Source organism: Anolis carolinensis, unplaced genomic scaffold (assembly GCF_035594765.1).
Source record: "Anolis carolinensis isolate JA03-04 unplaced genomic scaffold, rAnoCar3.1.pri scaffold_7, whole genome shotgun sequence".
Lineage (NCBI taxonomy): Eukaryota > Metazoa > Chordata > Lepidosauria > Squamata > Dactyloidae > Anolis > Anolis carolinensis.
The window spans coordinates 28,172,633-28,198,221 of NW_026943818.1; the positions used below are offsets into that span (position 1 = coordinate 28,172,633).

The 25,589-nt window shown below is 35.7% G+C and overlaps 2 protein-coding genes across 3 annotated transcripts in view; one reads left to right on the forward strand and one right to left on the reverse strand.

Moving 5' to 3' along the window:
* Nucleotides 1–564: 564 nt before the first annotated feature.
* On the forward strand, nucleotides 565–24,685 carry adora2b (adenosine A2b receptor). Its single transcript, XM_062960731.1, has 2 exons — nucleotides 565–1,155; nucleotides 21,454–24,685. Exons 1-2 carry the CDS (start codon nucleotides 815–817, stop codon nucleotides 22,151–22,153), a joined length of 1,041 nt encoding a protein of 346 aa, XP_062816801.1. The 5' UTR covers nucleotides 565–814; the 3' UTR covers nucleotides 22,154–24,685.
* zswim7 (zinc finger SWIM-type containing 7) overlaps nucleotides 24,435–25,589 on the reverse strand; it is a 37,258-nt gene continuing 36,103 nt past the window's right edge. For both annotated transcript variants that reach the window (XM_062960737.1, XM_062960736.1), the window contains one exon: nucleotides 24,435–24,877. In XM_062960737.1, coding sequence (XP_062816807.1) covers nucleotides 24,749–24,877 — 129 coding nt within the window. In that variant the 3' untranslated portion in view covers nucleotides 24,435–24,748. The remainder of the gene's footprint in view (nucleotides 24,878–25,589) is intronic.

A 25,589-nucleotide genomic window follows, 5' to 3' on the forward strand; every position in this document is an offset into this window, starting at 1 on the left:
GGTCGGCGTTCCTGAACCCTGTCCTCCATCGGGCGGGTCGTGTCGGCGTTCCTGAACCCTGTCCTCCATCGGGTGGGTCGTGGTCGGCGTTCCTGAACCCTGTCCTCCATCGGGTGGGTCGTGGTCGGCGTTCCTGAACCCTGTCCTCCATCGGGTGGGTCGTGGTCGGCGTTCCTGAACCCTGTCCTCCATCGGGTGGGTCGTGGTCGGCGTTCCTGAACCCTGTCCTCCATCGGGTGGGTCGTGGTCGGCGTTCCTGAACCCTGTCCTCCATCGGGTGGGTCGGGGTCGGCGTTCCTGAACCCTGTCCTCCATCGGGTGGGTCGTGGTCGGCGTTCCTGAACCCTGTCCTCCATCGGGTGGGTCGGGGTCGGCGTTCCTGAACCCTGTCCTCCATCGGGTGGGTCGTGGTCGGCGTTCCTGAACCCTGTCCTCCATCGGGTGGGTCGGGGTCGGCGTTCCTGAACCCTGTCCTCCATCGGGTGGGTCGTGTCGGCGTTCCTGAACCCTGTCCTCCATCGGGTGGGTCGGGGTCGGCGTTCCTGAACCTTGTCCTCCATCGGGTGGGTCGTGGTCGGCGTTCCTGAACCCTGTCCTCCATCGGGTGGGTCGTGGTCGGCGTTCCTGAACCTTGTCCTCCATCGGGTGGGTCGTGGTCGGCGTTCCTGAACCCTGTCCTCCATCGGGTGGGTCGTGGTCGGCGTTCCGGAGTGGTGTCCTGCACTGGGAGACGGGTCTGGGAGTCCGCCCGGTCGGCGGGGCAGGCCTGAGGCGGATGGGCGACCCCGGCTGACCCCCGGGGGTGGCGGCGGCCATGGCGGTGCCGCTGAGCGTGGAGGACCAGGTCTACATCGCGGTGGAGCTGGCCATCGCGGCGCTGTCCATCGCGGGCAACCTGCTGGTCTGCCTGGCCGTGGGGCTCAACCGCTCCCTCCAGACGGCCACCAACTACTTCCTGGTCTCGCTGGCGGTGGCCGACGTGGCCGTGGGGCTGCTGGCCATCCCCTTCGCCGTGGTCATCAGCGTGGGCCTGCGCACCGACTTCCACGCCTGCCTCTTCCTGGCCTGCTTCGTCCTGGTCCTCACCCAGGGATCCATCTTCAGCCTCCTGGCCGTGGCCGTCGACCGATACGTGGCCATCAAGCGCCCGCTCAGGTACGGCACGACAAGGGCAGTCCGTGTGGGCGGGCGGGATGTGCGTGTGGGCGGGCGGGGGGCGCTTTCAAGCTGGCTTCCCATCTCTTGCATCTCTTCTGCAACGTAATTGACATAGTTGACTTAATATATTACTATGCAACTTGGCTTACTTTCCCGAGCGACCTATCGTTTCCATAATATGCCAATATGTAGCTTGGCTCACTTGCTTGAGCGACCGACCTCTAGTTCACTTACTATGCTGATATGCAGCTTGGCTCACTGGCTCGAGTGACCTATCATTTCCATAATATGCCAAGATGCAGTTTGGCTCACTGGTTTGAGTGACCTATAGTTGACTTAATATACTAATATGCAGCTTGCCCCACTTGCTTGAGCGACCTATAATATTAACTTAATATGTGGCTTGGCTCACTTGCTTGAGTGACGTATAGTTGACTTAATATGCTATTACGCAGCTTGGCTCACTGGCTCGAGTGACCTATCATTTCCATAATATGCCAAGATGCAGTTTGGCTCACTGGTTTGAGTGACCTATAGTTGACTTAATATACTAATATGCAGCTTGCCCCACTTGCTTGAGCAACCTATAATATTAACTTAATATGTGGCTTGGCTCACTTGCTTGAGCGACCTATTGTTTCCATAATATGCCAAGATACAGCTTAGCTCACTTTCTCGAGTGACCGATAATATTAATTTAATACTCAGCTTGGCTCACTTGCTTGAGCGGCCTATTGTTTCCATAATATGCCAATATGTTGCTTGGATCACTTTCTTGAGCAACCTATAATATTAATTTAATACTCAGCTTGGCTCACTTGCTTGAGTGACCTATAATATTAGTTTAATATGCGGCTTGGCTCACTTGCTTGAGTGACTTTTTGTTTCCATAATATGCCAAGATGCAGCTTGGCTCACTTGCTTGAGTGTCATATAATATTCATTTAATACTCAGCTTGGCTCACTTGCTTGAGTGGCCTATAATATTCACTTAATACTCAGCTTGGCTCACTTGCTCGAGTGACCTATTGTTTCCATAATATGCTATTATGCAGCTTGGCTCACTTTCTCGAGCAACCTATAATATTCATTTAATACTCAGCTTGGCTCACTTGCTTGAGTGGCCTACAATATTCACTTAATACTCAGCTTGGCTCACTTGCTCGAGTGACCTATTGTTTCCATAATATGCTATTATGCAGCTTGGCTCGCTTTCTCGAGCAACCTATAATATTCATTTAATACTCAGCTTGGCTTGCTTGCTTGATTGGCCTATAATATTCATTTAATACTCAGCTTGGCTCGCTTTCTCGAGCAACCTATAACATTCATTTAATACTCAGCTTGGCTTGCTGGCTTGATTGGCCTATAGTATTCATTTAATACTCAGCTTGGCTCGCTTTCTCGAGCAACCTATAACATTCATTTAATACTCAGCTTGGCTCACTTGCTTGAGTGGCCAATAATATTCACTTAATACTCAGCTTGGCTCACTTGCTCGAGTGGCCTATTGTTTCCATAATATGCTATTATGCAGCTTGGCTCACTTTCTCGAGCAACCTATAATATTCATTTAATACTCAGCTTGGCTTGCTTGCTTGATTGGCCTATAATATTCATTTAATACTCAGCTTGGCTCGCTTTCTCGAGCAACCTATAACATTCATTTAATACTCAGCTTGGCTCACTTGCTTGAGTGGCCAATAATATTCACTTAATACTCAGCTTGGCTCACTTGCTCGAGTGACCTATTGTTTCCATAATATGCTATTATGCAGCTTGGCTCACTTTCTCGAGCAACCTATAACATTCATTTAATACTCAGCTTGGCTTGCTTGCTTGATTGGCCTATAATATTCATTTAATACTCAGCTTGGCTCGCTTTCTCGAGCAACCTATAACATTCATTTAATACTCAGCTTGGCTCACTTGCTTGAGCAACCTATAGCTCATTTAATACTGGGTCGAGCGACCCATACTTCAGTTTGTAAACTAACACACAGCTTGGCTCACTTTCTTGAGCGACCTATAGTTCACGCCATATGCCAATACGCAGCTTGGCTCGCTTGCTCGTTGCGAAACCTCCCCAAAGGAACGGAAACTAAACTCGTCAGAGACGTGGTTGAAGCCGCCGAAGCCGAGAGCCGTTTCCTTCGCGCGAAATCCGGCCGTGACTCACGCGGAGGAGGAGGAGATAAAATTTGTCAACTGAGTTAGGAGAAGTCTATCTTGCCTCCTATTTATTATTATTATTATTATTATTATTATTATTATTATTATTATATTGTATGAGACAGCAAACAAGATAGATATGCTGGACTTCATATCACAAAATCACAAGTCGATTTAATATTATTATTATTATTATTATTATTATATTGTATGAGACAGCAAACAAGATAGATATGCTGGACTTCATATCACAAAATCACAAGTCGATTTAATATTATTATTATTATTATTATTATTATTATTATTATTATTATATTGTATGAGACAGCAAACAAGATAGATATGCTGGACTTCATATCACAAAATCACAAGTCGATTTAGTATTATTATTATTATTATTATTATTATTATATTGTATGAGACAGCAAACAAGATAGATATGCTGGACTTCATATCACAAAATCACAATTCGATTTAGTATTATTATTATTATTATTATTATTATATTGTATGAGACAGCAAACAAGATAGATATGCTGGACTTCATATCACAAAATCACAAGTCGATTTAGTATTATTATTATTATTATTATTATTATATTGTATGAGACAGCAAACAAGATAGATATGCTGGACTTCATATCACAAAATCACAATTCGATTTAGTATTATTATTATTATTATTATTATATTGTATGAGACAGCAAACAAGATAGATATGCTGGACTTCATATCACAAAATCACAAGTCGATTTAATATTATTATTATTATTATTATTATTATTATATTGTATGAGACAGCAAACAAGATAGATATGCTGGACTTCATATCACAAAATCACAAGTCGATTTAATATTATTATTATTATTATTATTATTATTATATTGTATGAGACAGCAAACAAGATAGATATGCTGGACTTCATATCACAAAATCACAAGTCGATTTAATATTATTATTATTATTATTATTATTATTATTATTATTATATTGTATGAGACAGCAAACAAGATAGATATGCTGGACTTCATATCACAAAATCACAATTCGATTTAGTATTATTATTATTATTATTATTATTATTATTATTATTATATTGTATGAGACAGCAAACAAGATAGATATGCTGGACTTCATATCACAAAATCACAAGTCGATTTAGTATTATTATTATTATTATTATTATTATTATTATTATATTGTATGAGACAGCAAACAAGATAGATATGCTGGACTTCATATCACAAAATCACAATTCGATTTAGTATTATTATTATTATTATTATTATTATATTGTATGAGACAGCAAACAAGATAGATATGCTGGACTTCATATCACAAAATCACAAGTCGATTTAGTATTATTATTATTATTATTATTATTATATTGTATGAGACAGCAAACAAGATAGATATGCTGGACTTCATATCACAAAATCACAATTCGATTTAGTATTATTATTATTATTATTATTATATTGTATGAGACAGCAAACAAGATAGATATGCTGGACTTCATATCACAAAATCACAAGTCGATTTAATATTATTATTATTATTATTATTATCATCATCATCATCCTCTGCTGGAGGAGACTCAAAGACACCAATAATAATAATAATAATAATAATAATAATAATAATAATAATAACAATATTGAATAATAATATAGATTGATAATAAGAATAATAATATATAGAATAATAACAATATAGAATAACAATATAGAATAATAATATAGAATAATACAGAATAATAACATAGAATAATAACAACAGAATAATAATATAGAATAATAATAACAACAATATAGAATAATATAGAATGATAATAATATAATAATATAGAATAATAATATAATATAGAATAATAACAAAATAGAAAAATTACAATATAGATTAATAATATAGAATAATACAGAATAATAACATAGAATAATAACAACAGAATAATAATATAGAATAATAATAACAATACAGAATAATATAGAATGATAATAATATAATAATATAGAATAAGAATAATATAATATTATTGAATAATAATATAGAATAATATAGAATAATAACATAGAATAATAACAACAGAATAATAATATAGAATAATAATAACAACAATATAGAATAATATAGAATAATAAGAATAATAATATAGAATAATAATAATAATATTGAATAATAATATAGAATAATATAGAATAATATTATAATATATAATGATGATAATAATGCCAATAATAATAATATTGAATAATAATATAGATAATAATAATAATATAGCATAATAATATAATCATATAGAATAATCATATAGAATAATAATAACAACAATATAGAATAATATAGAATGATAATAAGAATAATAATATAGAATAATAATAATAATAATAATAATAATAAAGAATAATAATAAAGAATAATATAGAATAATATTATAATATATAATAATGATAATAATGCCAATAATAATAATAACAACAATATAGAATAATAATATAGATAATAATAATATAGCATAATAATATAATAATATAGAATAATAATATAGAATAATAATAACAACAACAATACAGAATAATATAGAATGATAATAAGAATAATAATATATAATAATAATAATAATATTGAATAATAATGAAGAATAATATAGAATAATATTATAATATATAATAATGATAATAATGCCAATAATAATAATAACAATATTGAATAATAATACAGATAATAATAATATAGCATAATAATATAATAATATATAATAATAATAAAGAATAATAATAATATTGAATAATAATACATAATAATATATAATGATATTATAATATATAATCATGATAATAATGTAATAATAATAATAAATATGCCCTTTCCCCCTCTTTCAGATTTTCCTTTTTTACTGGGTGTCAAACTGCATTAACTCCGCAGTGTAGACGCAACCCAGGCTCTTGTTAAATCCAAAGGACGAAATGCTCTTTTTCCTGTGTTTAATTCTCTCTCTCTGCCTGAGATAAGTGCATTAAAGAGATAATATTCGGACTTCCTTCCCACCGAGCATTGATTTATTTCGACCCCATCTCCTTCTTGGGCGTGGCTTCCTTTTTATGTAATTATATATATATTTAATATCATTATAATGGCAATTATAATCTGGAAAATATATCACCGCCATCACCGTCTTCTCCGGCTACTATATTCTTCTTCTAAGTGTACTATATTATTGTTATAGTACTACTACTATTGCCCATAATGGTACAGCATTAATATTTTTATATATATATATATATATATATATATATATATATATATATATATATATATATATATAATTAATATTATTTTATTTATAATATTACTACTACTACTACTACTACTAAAAATAATAACAATAATAATAATGTTATAGTACTATTTCTATATTATTATTTCCACAACGGTACAGCATTAATATTTTACTATTTTATATATATATATATATATATATATATATATATATATATATATATAGTTATAAAATTATATAATTATATATAATTAATATTATTTTATTTATTTTAATACTATTACTACTACTACTACTAATATTGTTATAGTACTATATTATTATTGCCCACAATGGTACAGAATATATTTTACTACTATATATATATATAGATAGATAGATAGTTAATTATTATTTTATTATATATATATATATATATATATATATATATATATAATATTATTTTAATTATAAATAATATTATTGGTATAGTACTACTACTATATTATTATTATTACCTATAATGGTACAGTATTAATATTTTACTATTTTATATATATTATCTTATTTATAATAATACTAACAATAATATAATTATAATTATAATTATAATAAATAATATTAGTACAGTACTACTATATTATTATCCACAATGGTACAGTATTAATATTTTACATAATATAGTATTAATATAGTATTATTATAGTTTTAATATATATATATATATATATATATATATATATATATATATATATATATATAAAAACTATAATAATAAATAATAATATTGGTATATTACTACTACTATGTTATTATTACCCACAATGGTACAGTATTAATATTCTACATATATATATAATAAAACAACCATATTATTATTACCCACAATGGTACAGTATTAATATTTTACTATTATATATATAAAATAAAACTATAATAATAAATAATATTATTGGTATATTACTACAACTATATTATTATTACCCACAATGGTACAGTATTAATATTTTACTATTTTATATATATATTATCTTATTTATAATAATACTAATAATAATAATATAATTATAATTATAATAAATAATATTAGTACTACTATATTATTACCCACAATGGTACAGTATTAATATTTTACTATATATATATATATATATATATATATATATATATATATATAATAAAACTATAATAATAAATAATATTATTGGTATAGTACTACTACTATATTATTACCTATAATGGTACAGTATTAATATTTTACTATTTTATATATATTATAATAATAAATAATATTATTGGTATAGTACTACTACTATATTATTATTACCTATAATGGTACAGTATTAATATTTTATTATTTTATATATATTATCTTATTTATAATAATACTAATAATAATATAACTATTATAATACTATATTATTACCCACAATGGTACAGTATTAATATTTTACATATAATAAAACTATAATAATAAATAATATTATTGGTATATTACTACAACTATATTATTATTACCTATAATGGTACAGTATTAATATTTTACTATTATATATATAAAATAAAACTATAAAAATAAATAATATTATTGGTATATTACTACAACTATATTATTATTACCCACAATGGTACAGTATTAATATTTTACTTATATATATGCATATAATAAAACTATAATTATAAATAATATTATTGGTATAGTACTACTACTATATTATTATTACCCACAATGGTACAGTATTAATATTTTACTATTATATATATATATATATATATTATCTTATTTATAATAATATTAATAATAATAATATAATTATAATTATAATAAATAATATTAGTACTACTATATTATTACCCACAATGGTACAGTAATAATATTTTACTACTATATATATATATATATATATATATATATATATATATATATATAATAAAACTATAATAATAAATAATATTATTGGTATAGTACTACTACTATATTATTATTACCTATAATGGTACAGTATTAATATTTTATATACACACACATATATAGATATACATAACACATACACGGGGAAAATAAATAAACACAGGGCTCACGAGTAGGTAAACACATTGTTTTTTCTTGCCTGTTAATGGCCAGATTAAATATTGATAAGTCAATCCGTGTAAATGAGGTCCAAATGGAGAGTCCCTTAAAGAGAAAACAATCCTGTTTAGTTTTGTTTGTTTTTCCAATTTGCATTAGATGCAAAAAAACAAAACAAAAACAAAACAGATTGGCTGGAAATGTGAGACCGATATTTTCATATCCGTCATCAATATACTCAATCGCCGTGTTGGGAAATAATATCTCAATAATGATAATGATAATGGGACCCCAAAGGGTCATCTGATCCAGCTCATACCAACAACAACAACAACAACAACAACAACAACAACAACAACAATAGGGTAATCTGATAACAACAATAATAGTAATAATAATAATAATAATAATAATAATAATAATAATAATAATAATAATAATAGAAGGGACCCCAAAGGGTCATCTGATCCAACTCATAGCAATAATAATAATAATAATAATAATAATAATAATAATAATAATAATAATAGAAGGGACCCCAAAGGGTAATCTGATAACAACAATAATAGTAATAATAATAATAATAATAATAATAATAGTAATAATAGAAGGGACCCCAAAGGGACATCTGATCCAACTCATAGCAATAATAATAATAATAATAATAATAATAATAATAATAATAGAAGGGACCCCAAAGGGTAATCTGATAGCAATAGTAGTAGTAGTAGTAGTAGTAGTAATAATAATAATAATAATAATAATAAAAAAGGACCCCAAAGGGCATATGATCCAACTCATAGCAATAATAATAATAATAATAATAATAATAATAATAGAAGGGACCCCAAAGGGCAATCTGATAACAATAATAATAGTAATAATAATAATAATAATAATAATAATAATAATAGTAATAATACAAGGGACCCCAAAGGGACATCTGATCCAACTCATAGCAATAATAATAATAATAATAATAATAATAATAATAATAATAATAATAATAATAGAAGGGACCCTAAAGGGTAATCTGATAACAACAATAATAGTAATAGTAATAATAATAATAATAATAATAATAATAATAATAATAATAGGACCCCAAAGGGTAATCTGATAACAATAATAATAGTAATAGTAATAATAATAATAATAGTAATAATACAAGGGACCCCAAAGGGTAATCTGATAGCAATAATAATAGTAATAATAATAGTAATAATAGAAGGGACCCCAAAGGGACATCTGATCCAACTCATAGCAATAATAATAATAATAATAATAATAATAGAAGGGACCCCAAAGGGTAATCTGATAGCAATAGTAGTAGTAGTAGTAGTAGTAATAATAATAATAATAATAATAATAATAATAATAATAATAAAAGGGACCCCAAAGGGCATATGATCCAACTCATAGCAATAATAATAATAATAATAATAATAATAATAATAATAATAACAATAATAGAAGGGACCCAAAAGGGTAATCTGATAGCAATAATAGTAGTAATAGTAGTAGTAGTAGTAGTAATAATAATAATAATAATAATAATAATAATAATAATAATAGGGACCCCAAAGGGCATATGATCCAACTCATAGCAATAATAATAATAATAATAATAATAATAATAATAATAATAATAATAACAATAATAGAAGGGACCCAAAAGGGTAATCTGATAGCAATAATAGTAGTAATAGTAGTAGTAGTAATAATAATAATAATAATAATAATAATAATAATAATAAAAGGGACCCCAAAGGGCATATGATCCAACTCATAGCAATAATAATAATAATAATAATAATAATAATAATAATAATAATAACAATAATAGAAGGGACCCAAAAGGGTAATCTGATAGCAATAATAGTAGTAATAGTAGTAGTAGTAGTAGTAATAATAATAATAATAATAATAATAATAATAATAAAAGGGACCCCAAAGGGCATATGATCCAACTCATAGCAATAATAATAATAATAACAACAACACTAACAACAACAACAGAAGGGACCCCAAAGGGTCATCTTATCCAATTCACACCAATAATAATAAAAATAATAATAATAGAAGGGACCCCAAAGGGACATCTGATCCAGCTCATACCAACAACAACAACAGCAGCAGCAAAAATAACAATAATAGAAGGGACCCCAAAGGGTCATCTGATCCAACACATAGCAATAATAATAATAATAATAATAACAACAGTAACAACAACAACAACAGAAGGGACCCCAAAGGGTCATCTTATCCAATTCACACCAATAATAATAATAATAATAATAATAATAATAATAATAATAATAATAATCCAGCATATCTATCTTGTTTGCTGTGTAATAAAATATTAATAATAATAATAATAATAATAATAATAATAATAATAATAATAATAATAGAAGGGACCCCAAAGGGGCATCTGATCCAACTCATAGCAATAATAATAATAATAATAATAATAATAATAGAAGGGACCCCAAACGGACATCTGATAGCAATAATAATAGTAGTAGTAGTAGTAGTAATAATAATAATAATAATAATAATAATAATAATAATAATAATAATAGAAGGGACCCCAAAGGGGTATCTGATCCAACTCACACCAATAATAATAATAATAATAATAATAATAATAATAATAATAATAATAATAATAATAATTGCAATAATTGCAATAATTGTAATAATAATAATAACTGTAGTAATGATAATAATAATAATAATAATACATCACACAGTCCTAGACACTTGGGAAGTGTTCGACTTGTGATTTTGTGATACGAAATCCAGCATGTCTATCTTGTTTGCTGTGTCATACAATAATAATAATAATAATAATAATAATAATAATAATAATAATAATAATACATCACACAGTCCTAGACACTTGGGAAGTGTTTCATACAATAATAATAATAATAATAATAATAATAATAATAATAATAATAATAATACATCACACAGTCCTAGACACTTGGGAAGTGTTCAACTTGTGATTTTGTGATACGAAATCCAGCATGTCTATCTTGTTTGCTGTGTCATAATAATAATAATAATAATAATAATAATAATAATAATAATAATAATAATAATAATACATCACACAGTCCTAGACACTTGGGAAGTGTTTCATACAATAATAATAATAATAATAATAATAATAATAATAATAATAATAATAATAATAATACATCACACAGTCCTAGACACTTGGGAAGTGTTTCATACAATAATAATAATAATAATAATAATAATAATAATAATAATAATAATACATCACACAGTCCTAGACACTTGGGAAGTGTTCAACTTGTGATTTTGTGATACGAAATCCAGCATGTCTATCTTGTTTGCTGTGTCATAATAATAATAATAATAATAATAATAATAATAATAATAATAATACATCACACAGTCCTAGACACTTGGGAAGTGTTTCATACAATAATAATAATAATAATAATAATAATAATAATAATAATAATAATAATAATAATAATACATCACACAGTCCTAGACACTTGGGAAGTGTTTCATACAATAATAATAATAATAATAATAATAATAATAATAATAATAATAATACATCACACAGTCCTAGACACTTGGGAAGTGTTTCATACAATAATAATAATAATAATAATAATAATAATAATAATAATAATAATAATAATACATCACACAGTCCTAGACACTTGGGAAGTGTTCAACTTGTGATTTTGTGATACGAAATCCAGCATGTCTATCTTGTTTGCTGTGTCATACAATAATAATAATAATAATAATAATAATAATAATAATAATAATACATCACACAGTCCTAGACACTTGGGAAGTGTTTCATACAATAATAATAATAATAATAATAATAATAATAATAATAATAATAATAATACATCACACAGTCCTAGACACTTGGGAAGTGTTTCATACAATAATAATAATAATAATAATAATAATAATAATAATAATAATACATCACACAGTCCTAGACACTTGGGAAGTGTTCAACTTGTGATTTTGTGATACGAAATCCAGCATGTCTATCTTGTTTGCTGTGTCATAATAATAATAATAATAATAATAATAATAATAATAATAATACATCACACAGTCCTAGACACTTGGGAAGTGTTTCATACAATAATAATAATAATAATAATAATAATAATAATAATAATAATAATAATAATACATCACACAGTCCTAGACACTTGGGAAGTGTTTCATACAATAATAATAATAATAATAATAATAATAATAATAATAATAATAATAATACATCACACAGTCCTAGACACTTGGGAAGTGTTTCATACAATAATAATAATAATAATAATAATAATAATAATAATAATAATAATAATAATACATCACACAGTCCTAGACACTTGGGAAGTGTTTCATACAATAATAATAATAATAATAATAATAATAATAATAATAATAATAATAATAATACATCACACAGTCCTAGACACTTGGGAAGTGTTTCATACAATAATAATAATAATAATAATAATAATAATAATAATAATAATAATACATCACACAGTCCTAGACACTTGGGAAGTGTTCAACTTGTGATTTTGTGATACGAAATCCAGCATGTCTATCTTGTTTGCTGTGTCATACAATAATAATAATAATAATAATAATAATAATAATAATAATAATAATAATAATACATCACACAGTCCTAGACACTTGGGAAGTGTTCAACTTGTGATTTTGTGATACGAAATCCAGCATATCGATCTTGTTTGCTGTGACATAACAAAATAATAATAATATATTTCCAGTCGACACGATGTGAGGATTTCAAGATCGAAGTGCAAAGACTCTGGCACAAGCCAGGCAAGGTGGTCCCAGTGGTGACGGGCACACTGTTGTATAACAGTATTATTATACTCTTCCAGACCCTTATTATTATGATTATTATTATGATGGTCAGACTAAATCCTTGTATGATTATGATTTCCCCCCGGGAACGAGGGAGCCGTGTTGTGAGACCCGGCTCCCTTCCTTGGCGTGTTTCAGGCGTGAAGCCGGTTTCCATGGGAGTCATGGGAAAGGGAAGAAGGAAAACCAAACAGAAGGCTAAGCAGAACGGCAAACAGGATTTGCCTTTGAAATACAGAAGAGGCCTTTGTGTCCCGCATTGTGAACGGACTTCTTCCGTCTCTTTCATCCAGACACGTTGCGGAGCCAAGTCACACTCTCTCGGCACCAAAGCAGGGACGATAACAGTATTATATATAACAATATATAGCTGATTTTTATATATATATATATATATATATATATATATATATATATATATATATATATATATATATATCTCCAGGCATGAATGGGATTAGATGACCCTGTAGGCTCCCATTATTATTATTATTATTATTATTATTATTATTATTATTATATTAACATATTATTATCATTATTATATTATACTAGCTGTGCCCGGCCAGGCGTTGCTGTGTCTGAGTCTGGTGGTGTTGTTCAGTCTACATGAGGTTGTATTGATGCTGTGACCTCCACCTTCTTTATACTCACATTAGTCGTAGTATTTGAAGTCTGTTACCTTCTTCCATTTTTGTGTTGATTGATAATTGCTTGAGATCCCTGTTGTCTTTGGTTTGTTGTTAGTTGTAATGTCTGATTCTGCTGAGTGCGGTTTATATTTTTATTGTGGTACAATTGTCTTTTTTTTGTTTTGCCTGTGTAGGTGTTTATTATTATTGTTGTTGTTGTTGTGGTCATGAAGGTTGGATAAGTTAGATGCTACTGTATTGTTTTTTGGAGGCCCAGTGTAGCACTGACTGGCCTCTCAGCCTCAGTGCCTGGCTGTTTCTTGCCTGTGATGGTGTTGATTCTTATTGTTGTTGTTGTTGTTGTCATTGTTATTATTGTCATTGTTTTTTTGGAGGCCAAGTGTGAATGTAGGGATTGGGGAGGTGGATGAGTTGTGTTGTTAAATTTTGTATTTGTTATAGTCACAATGTGTTGTTGTGAGTTTTGTGGGTCCGGATTATGGTTTTGTGGTGTGGTTGTGTTGTTACAACTGAGAGGCAAGGCTTTTGCATTGTGTTGTCAAGTTTTGTACTTCTGGGGCATTTAGTTGTGTGCCAAGTTTTGTATTTCTGGGGCGTTTAGTTGTGTTGTTATAGTCACGATGCGTTGTTGTGAGTTTTGTGGGTCTGGATTGTGGTTTTGTGGTGTGGTTGTGTTGTTACAATCGGGAGGGAAGGCTTTTGTGTTGTGTTGCCAAGTTTCGTATTTCTGGGGCGTTTAGTTGTGTTGTTATAGTCATGATGCGTTGTTGTGAGTTTTGTGGGTCCGGATTGTGGTTTTGTGTTGTGGTTGTGTTCTTACAACTGGGAGGCAAGGCTTTTGCGTTGTGTTGTCAAATTTTGTATTTCTGGGGCGTTTAGTTGTGTTATAGTCACGATGCGTTATTGTGAGTTTTGTGGGTCCGGATTGTGGTTTTGTGGTATGGTTGTGTTGTTACAACCGGGAGGCAAGGTTTTTGCATTGTGTTGCCAAGTTTTGTATTTCTGGGGCGTTTAGTTGTGTGCCAAGTTTCATATTTCTGGGGCGTTTAGTTGTGTTGTTATAGTCACGATGCGTTGTTGTGAGTTTTATGGGTCCGGATTGTGGTTTTGTGGTGTGGTTGTGTTGTTACAACCTGGAGGGAAGGCTTTTGCGTTGTGTTGCCAAGTTTTGTATTTCTGGGGCGTTTAGTTGTGTTGTTATAGTCACAATGCGTTGTTGTGAGTTTTCTGGGTCCTGTAAGGTTTTGTGGTGTGGTTGTGTTGTTACAACTGGGAGGCAAGGCTTTTGCATTGTGTTGCCAAGTTTTGTATTTCTGGGGCGTTTAGTTGTGTTGTTATCGCATGATGCGTTGTTGTGAGTTTTGTGGGTCCGGATTGTGGTTTTGTGGTGTGGTTGTGTTGTTGTAACCTGGAGGCAAGCCTTTTGCATTGTGTTGCCAAATTTCGTATTTCTGGGATGTTTAGTTTTGTTGTTATAGTCACTGCGCAAACAACTTTATCATTTTATATATATAGATTTATATTTTATTTTATTATTTTGATTATTCTTTTATTTTTTAATTCTTTTATTCTTTTATATTATTAGTATTATTTATACTCATTCCAGGCATGAGCGGGATTAGATGACCCTGTGGGCTCCCATTATTATTATTATTATTATTATTATTATTATTATTATTATTATTATTATTATTATATTAATATATTATTATCATTATTATATTATATTTATATTTTATTTTATTATTTTGATTATTCTTTTATTTTTTAATTCTTTTATTCTTTTATATTATTAGTATTATTTATACTCATTCCAGGCATGAGCGGGATTAGATGACCCTGTGGGCTCCCATTATTATTATTATTATTATTATTATTATTATTATTATTATTATTATATTAACATATTATTATCATTATTATATTACATTTATATTTTATTATTATTTTGATTATTCTTTTATTTTTTTTAATTCTTTTATTCTTTTATATTATTAGTATTATTTATACTCATTCCAGGCATGAGCGGGATTAGATGACCCTGTGGGCTCCCATTATTATTATTATTATTATTATTATTATTATTATTATTATTATTATTATTATATTAATATATTATTATCATTATTATATTATATTTATATTTTATTATTTTGATTATTCTTTTATTTCTTTAATTCTTTTATTATTTTATATTATTAGTATTATTATGTTTTATTACTTTATTATTATTTCATTATGATATTTTAATTATTCTTTTATTTTTATTCTTTTATTCTATGATCATTATTTTATTTGTTATTATTGTTATTATTATATTTTATTATTATTGTTATATTAACATATTATTATCATTATTATATTATATTTATATTTTATTATTTTTATTATTCTCTTATTTTGTAATTCTTTTATTATTTTATATTATTAGTATTATTATATCTTATTATTATATTATTATTATTATTTCATTATGATAATATTTTATTTTATTTTTATTCTTTTATTCTATGATTATTTTATTTTATTATTTATTATTATTATTATTATATTTTATTATTTTATTATTATGATATTCTTTATTATTATTATTATTATTATTATTATTATTATTATTATTATTATTATTATTATTGCCAGAGTCAAGTCACAATGTCTTGGCATCAAAGGAGAGAAAATAATAGTATTCCAGGCGTGAGTTGGATTAGGTGACCCTTTGGACTCCCATTATTATTATTATTATTATTATTATTATTATTATTATTATTATTATTATTTTATATTATTATTATTATTATTATTATTATTATTATTATTATTATTATTATTATTATTATTATTGCTGTGTGATGTATTTTTGGATGATGCGTGCAGATCCCAGTCGGGTGGCCTTTTGCAGTTGGCAGATCGTGATTTTGTCAATGTCTACTGTTTCTAAATGCCGGCTGAGATCTTTCACTGTGCCCATCACCACTGGGACCACCTGCACTGGTTTCTGCCAGAGTCTTTGCAGTTCAGTCTTGAGGTCCTGAGAGCGGCTGAGTTTTTCCTGTTGTTTTTCACCTGGGAGGGCGACATCAATGATCCAAACCTTTTTCTTTTCCACAACTGTGATGTCTGGTGTGTTGTGTTCCAGAACTTTGTCAGTCTGGATTCGGAAGTCCCACAGTATCTTTGCGTGCTCATTTTCCAATACTTTTGCAGGTTTGTGATCCCACCAGTTCTTTCCTGCTGGGAGGTGGTACTTGAGGCATAAGTTCCAATGAATCATTTGGGCCACATAGTTGTGCCTCTGTTTGTAGTCTGTCTGTGCGATTTTCTTACAGCAGCTGAGGATATGATCCATGGTTTCGTCGGCTTCCTTGCACAGTCTGCATTTTGGATCATCAGCTGATTTTTCGATCTTGGCCTGAATTGCCTTTGTCCTGATGGCTTGCTCCTGGGCTGCAAGGATCAGGCCTTCTGTCTCCTTCTTCAGGATCCCATTCGTGAGCCAGAGCCAGGTCTTCTCCTTCTCAGCTTTTCCTTCAATTTTTGTCAAGGAACTTTCCATGCAATGTTTTGTTGTGCCAGCTGTCAGCTCTAGTTTGTAGTGCGGTTTTCTTGTACTGGTTTTTGTCAGCTCTAGTTTGTAGTGCGGTTTTCTTGTACTGTTTTTTTTTTTGTCAGCTCTAGTTTGTAGTGCGGTTTTCTTGTACTAGTTTTTGTCAGCTCTAGTTTGTAGTGCGGTTTTCTTGTACTGTTTTTTTTTGGTCAGCTCTAGTTTGTAGTGCGGTTTTCTTGTACTGGTTTTTTTTTGGTCAGCTCTAGTTTGTAGTGCGGTTTTCTTGTACTGTTTTTTTTCTGGTCAGCTCTAGTTTGTACTGCAGTTTTCTTGTACTGTGTCTTTTTTTTTGTCAGCTCTAGTTTGTAGTGCGGTTTTCTTGTACTGTTTTTTTTCTGGTCAGCTCTAGTTTGTACTGCAGTTTTCTTGTACTGTGTCTTTTTTTTTTGTCAGCTCTAGTTTGTAGTGCGGTTTTCTTGTACTGTTTTTTTTCTGGTCAGCTCTAGTTTGTACTGCAGTTTTCTTGTACTGTGTCTTTTTTTTTTGTCAGCTCTAGTTTGTAGTGCGGTTTTCTTGTACTGTTTTTTTGGTCAGCTCTAGTTTGTAGTGCGGTTTTCTTGTACTGGTTTCTTGTCAGCTCTAGTTTGTAGTGCGATTTTCTTGTACTAGTTTTTTGTCTGCTGTGCTTTGAGGAGTTTCTGATTTTTGACCTCAATCAAAGCAGGTTCTTCACTTTGGTTTTTAAGAATATTATTATTAGTATTATTATTAAGTCCTGAACAGAAAAGCCGTGTCCTCCTTTCCCTTTGGTCCGGGACCTGAGTGCGAATCCCGGTTCCTCCCGGGAGAAATCCCACACACAGATCCCTGGAACAAAAGCAGGATGTCAGGATAGGATGAGGATTATTATGATTATTTGGACTCCCCGCCGTCTGGTATCTCTGGCATTCTGGCCTTGGGGAGTCCCTCCCTCCTCCCCCGCCACCTCTCATCTCCCCCCATTGTTTTCCCACCCTCGGCTGAACCCATTTGGCCAGAGATACTGCAACTCCCAGCATTCCTTGGCAGGCCACACCAGTCACTCCCACTGCAGCGGTCCGACCAAACCAGTGAAATCCAATGGCTTTCTTGAACTATTATTATTATTATTATTATTATTGACACAAAGACATAGTATGACAGAGCAAACAAGATAGATATGCTGGATTTCATATCACAAAATCACAACTCGAACACTTCCCAAGTGTCTAGGACTGTGTGATGTATATTATTATTGTTGTTGTTGTTGTTGTTAGGTATGCATTAGATTACATGACCTTTTGGGGTCCCTATTTTTAAAAAATTATCATTATTTTTATTATTTCCTGGTTATAGGTTAGATAATAAGACCTCTTACGATCCCTTCTGAATTATTATTATTATTATTATTATTATTATTATTACTATTATTATTATTATTATTGCCAGGTTATAGGTTGGATAAGAAGAACCCTTAAGATCCCATCCTATTATTATTATTATTATTATTATTATTATTATTATTATTATTGCCAGGTAAACATGTAAACATGCATCCACCTCCACCGAGGTGATAGCAAATACACATCCACTTCCACTGAGGTTTGGTGCAAACATGTAAACATGCATCCACCTCCACCGAGGTGATAGCAGATACACATCCATATCCTCTGAGGTCTGATGCAAACATGTAAACATGCATCCACCTCCACTGAGGTGATAGCAGATACACATCCACTTCCACTGAGGTCTGATGCAAACAGGCAAACTTAAATCCACTTCCACTGAGGTGATAGCAGATACCCACCCACCTCCTCTGACGTGATAGAAGATACATGTCCACCTCGACTGAAGTCTGATGCAAACATGAAAGCATGCATCCACCTCCACTGAGGTGATAGCAGATACACATCCACCTCCACTGAGGTCTGATGCAAACATGCAAGCATGCATTCACCTCCACTGAGGTGATAGCAAATACACATCCACTTCCACTGAGGTTTGGTGCAAACATGTAAACATGCATCCACCTCCACCGAGGTGATAGCAGATACACATCCATATCCTCTGAGGTCTGATGCAAACATGTAAACATGCATCCACCTCCACTGAGGTGATAGCAGATACACATCCACTTCCACTGAGGTCTGATGCAAACAGGCAAACTTAAATCCACTTCCACTGAGGTGATAGCAGATACCCACCCACCTCCTCTGACGTGATAGAAGATACATGTCCACCTCGACTGAAGTCTGATGCAAACATGAAAGCATGCATCCACCTCCACTGAGGTGATAGCAGATACACATCCACCTCCACTGAGGTCTGATGCAAACATGCAAGCATGCATTCACCTCCACTGAGGTGATAGCAAATACACATCCACTTCCACTGAGGTTTGGTGCAAACATGTAAACATGCATCCACCTCCACCGAGGTGATAGCAGATACACATCCATATCCTCTGAGGTCTGATGCAAACATGTAAACATGCATCCACCTCCACTGAGGTGATAGCAGATACACATCCACTTCCACTGAGGTCTGATGCAAACAGGCAAACTTAAATCCACTTCCACTGAGGTGATAGCAGATACCCACCCACCTCCTCTGACGTGATAGAAGATACATGTCCACCTCGACTGAAGTCTGATGCAAACATGAAAGCATGCATCCACCTCCACTGAGGTGATAGCAGATACACATCCACCTCCACTGAGGTCTGATGCAAACATGCAAGCATGCATCCACCTCCACTGAGGTGATAGCAAATACACATCCACTTCCACTGAGGTTTGGTGCAAACATGTAAACATGCATCCACCTCCACCGAGGTGATAGCAGATACACATCCATATCCTCTGAGGTCTGATGCAAACATGTAAACATGCATCCACCTCCACCGAGGTGATAGCAGATACACATCCATATCCTCTGAGGTCTGATGCAAACATGTAAACATGCATCCACCTCCACTGAGGTGATAGCAGATACCCACCCACCTCCTCTGACGTGATAGAAGATACATGTCCACCTCGACTGAAGTCTGATGCAAACATGCAAGCATGCATCCACCTCCACTGAGGTCTGATGCAAACATGTATGCACCCCCACTGAGGTCTGATGCAAACATGTATCCACCTCCACTGAGCTGATAGCAGATACACATCCACCTCCACTGAGGTGTGGTGCAAACATGTAAACATGCATCCACCTCCACCGAGATCTAATGCAAACATGTAAACATGCATCCACCTCCACCGAGATCTAATGCAAACATATAAACATGCATCCACCTCCACTGAGGTCTGATGCAAACATGTAAACATGCATCCACCTCCACTGAGGTCTGATGCGAACATGAATCCACCTCCACTGAGCTGATAGCAGATACACATCCACCTCCACTGAGGTGTGGTGCAAACATGTAAACATGCATCCACCTCCACCGAGATCTAATGCAAACATATAAACATGCATCCACCTCCACTGAGGTCTGATGCAAACATGTAAACATGCATCCACCTCCACTGAGGTCTGATGCGAACATGAATCCACCTCCACTGAGGTGATAGCAGATACCCACCCACCTCCCCTGACACCCATACGTAATGACGGCCATGCCAGTACTCACGTGCCTCTCTGCTGTCTCGGCAGGTACAAGAGCCTGGTGACGGGGAAGCGTGCGCGGGGCATCATCGCGCTGCTGTGGCTGCTCTCCTTCGGCATCGGCCTGACGCCGCTGATGGGCTGGAACCGGCAGGCGGCGGCCACCCTCAACGGCACCAACCGGACGGTGCAGTGCCTCTTTGAGGAGGTGGTGCCCATGAGCTACATGGTCTACTTCAACTTCCTGGGCTGCGTGCTGCTCCCGCTGGCCCTGATGCTGGGCATCTACGCCAAGATCTTCCTGGTGGCCTGCCGGCAGCTGCGCCAGATGGAGCTGGCGGGCAACTCCCGCACCACGCTGCAGCGGGAGGTGAGCGCCGCCAAGTCGCTGGCCATCATCGTGGGCCTCTTCGCCCTCTGCTGGCTCCCGCTCCACGTCCTCAACTGCCTCAGCCTCTTCTGGGCCGACTTCCGGGCCCACAAGCCCCACTGGGCCATGAACCTCACCATCATCCTCTCCCACGCCAACTCCGCCGTCAACCCCATCATCTACGCCTACCGCATACGGGACTTCCGCGGCACCTTCCGCCGCATCCTGGCCCGCTACCTGCTCTGCAAGGACGAGGACTTCCCCAAAGGCTCCAAGGCCGGCGACGGGGGTGGTGGTGGTGGGGGTGGCAGCGGCGGCGGGGGGAGCACCCGGCACCTCGCCGTCAGCAACGTCAGCACGTCGCTGGCCTTCCTCTGACGCGGCAGACTCGTATCCTGAGGACTTCGGACAACCCGGCACAGCCGATTCTGCGATTCGGAGGGTCATCGTGGCCTGATTCTCTTGTGACAACGGTCCTGAAGAACCACCTCACCGCCAGTAACGTCAGCACGTCGCTGGCCTTCCTCTGAAGCGGCGGACTCATATCCTGAGGACCTCAAGACTACCCGGCACGGCCGATTCCGCGATTCGGAGAGAAGCCGTCGCCCGATTCTCTTGTGACAATGGTCCCGAACAACCATCTCGCCGTCAGCAACGTCAGCACATCATTGGCCTTCCTCTGACGCGGCGGACTCGTATCCTGAGGCCCCCGGACAACCTGGCACAGCCGAGTCCGTGATCCAGAGAGAAGTCGTCATCTGATTCTCTTGTGACAACAGTCCTGAGGAACCACCTCGCCACCAGTAACGTCATCACGTCACTGGCCTTCCTCTGAAGTGGCGCACTCATATCCTGAGGACCTCGGACTACCCGGCACAGCCGATTCCGCGATTCGGAGAGATGTCATGGCCTGATTCTCTTGCGACAACAGTCCCGAACAATCATCTCGTCATCAGCAACGTCAGCACGTCGCTGGCCTTCCTCTGACATGGCGGACTCGTATCCTGAGGCCCCCGGACAACCTGGCATGGCCAAGTCCGCGATTCGGAGGGACGTTGTCGCCCAATTCTCTTGCGACAACGGTCCTGAGGAACCACCTCGCCGCCAGTAATGTCAGCACGTCGCTGGCCTTCCTCTGACGCGGCGGACTCGTATCCTAAGGCCCCTGGACAACCTGGCACGGCCGAGTCCGTGATCCGGAGAGAAGTCATCGCCCGATTCTCTTGCGACAACGGTCCTGAGGAACCACCTCGCCGCCAGTAACGTCAGCATGTCGCTGGCCTTCCTCTGACGCGGCAGACTCGTATCCTGAGGCCCCCAGACAACCCGGCATGGCCGAGTCCGCGATTCGGAAGGACGTTGTCGCCCAATTCTCTTGCGACAATGGTCCCAAACAACCATCTCGCCGTCAGCAACGTCAGCACGTCACTGGCCTTCCTTTGACGCAGCGGACTCGTATCCTGAGGACTTCGGACAACCTGACATGGCCAAGTCCGCGATTCGGAGTTTTGTCATCCCCTGATTCTCTTGTGACAACAGTCCTGAACAACTATCTCACCATCAGTACGTCGCCAGCCTCAAATAACCACCTTGCAATCAGCAACGTCAGCCCGTCGCTGGCTTTCCTCTGACGTGGCGGACTCGTATCCTGAGGGCCTTGGACAACCCAGCACGACCAAGTCAGTGATTCGGAGACACGTTGTGGCTCGATTCTCTTGTGACAACGGCCGCAAACAACCATCTCGCTGTCAGGACGTTGCCGGCCTCAAATGCTGTGGCCCTCTGGGTGATTTGGACTCCAGCTCCCAGCATTCCTGACCACTGGACAAGCCGGTGAAGGCTCTTCCGTGATTCGGAGGCACAGACATCTGAATTGTGTCGGGTATCCGAATTGTGTCGGACATCCGAATCGTGTCGTTGTCAGATTCTTAGCGATAATGGTCACAAACAACGATCTCGCCATCGGTACGCCGCCGGCCTCAAATACTGTGACCACCCAGCTGCTTTGGACTCCAGCTCCCAGCATTCCTGACCACTGGACAGGCCAGGACAGAAGCCCAAACATCTTGACATCCGAATTGCGTTGTCGTCAGATTCTCTTGCAACAACAGTCATGAACAATGATCTCACCATCGGTACGGCGCCGGCCTCGAATGCTGTGGCCCTCTCGGTGCTTTGGACCCCAGTACCCAGCATTCCTGACCGGTGAACAAGTCGGTGGAGGCTCTTCTGGGATTCGGAGAGGCGTCATGGCCAGATTCGCGTTTCAAGACGGTCGCAAACAACGATCTCTGCCGGTCCTTCTTGAAAGGAGTCGATCGTTATTAATATTTTCCAGTTCTTGTAGCAAAACTATTATTATTATTTGGTTACAGTTGACTCAAGGGTGGCTTCTGGGACCTTCAGGAAAACAGTGGATTATGGGAGTTGTAAAAAAACCATTTTAAAGGGTTAACAATAGTCTTCTTCTATAGGACTACCATTCCCATCATGCTGAGGGTTATGGGAGTCGTGGCCCAGTATAAAAAAGGTAAACACTCCTAAGCTGTGGCCTTAACAAAACATGAGGGTAAATGTCGTTAACACGTGACACTGTCTTCTTGTAGGACTACCGTTCCCATCATCCACAAAAAAGGGGAAAATTCCCAGTTGGGTCAGATTGGATTTCAGTTTTGTTTATTTTGGCCCTCACACCCCTCCTTGTGTTTACTTATTTGGTCTTGATTCAAGTCTTGTCGTCACCGGTTCGCTTGGTGCTGTGTAAACATACATCCACCTCCACTGAGGTCGGATGCAAACAGACCAACGGGAAATCGTGAGGATGGTCTCGTGCTAAATTGTCGCTCCGTATCTGTTGTTTTGTAATAAAAGAGTGGCCGGCGGTGAGAATTCCCGGTGCAGGAGAAGGGATGTTATGTCTCTCGTTCTTGACTGGTTGCTCCTGGACCCGGGCCCATAACCTGTGGAGGCCGATCACGGGTGGCCCTCCTTCCCGGCCTCTTCTTGGGGCAGCAAGAGTTTGCTCAGTTGTTGCTCCTGGACGGTCAGCTCCGTGCAAGCACCGAGGGCCCGGCTGAGGTAGATGGCCAGGATGTGTTTGCACTGCGGGGGGGAGAAGGAGGGCAGAATTCAGAGAGCGGCCCCGCCCACTGCATCACCCTACTTCCCACGAACCTCAGCAGAAACAAGCTCCGTTCTTCTCCATCCATGACCCCATCCACATCTCTATCCATGGCTCCGTCCTTCCTTTCAGTCTATTCATCCTTCAGTCTATCTACCCATGCTTCCATCCATCCTTCCATCCATGCTTCCATCCATTCATGCTTCCTTCCTTTCTTCCATGCCTTCATCCATCCATCCATCCATCCTTCTATCCATGCTTCCATTAATCCTTCCTTCCACCCATCCATGCTTCCACCCTTCCTTCCATGATTCCATCCATCCACCATTCCTTCCTTCCACCCATCCTTCCATCAATCCTTCCTTCCATCCATCCATCCATCCATCCATCCATCCATCCATCCATCCTTCTTTCCTTCCATGGTTCCATCCACCCGTCCAAGCTTCCATCAAATCTTCCTTCCATCCTTCCTTCCATCCATCTACCCTTCCTTCTATCCATCCATCCCTCCTTCCTTCCATCCATACACCCATTCTTCTATCAATCCTTCCATCCATCTATCTATCTATCTATCTATCTATCTAACTATCTATCTATCTATCTATCTATCTATCTATCTATCTATCTATCTATCTATCCTTCCATCCATCCATCTAACCTTCCATCAAACCTTCCATCCATTCATGCTTCCTT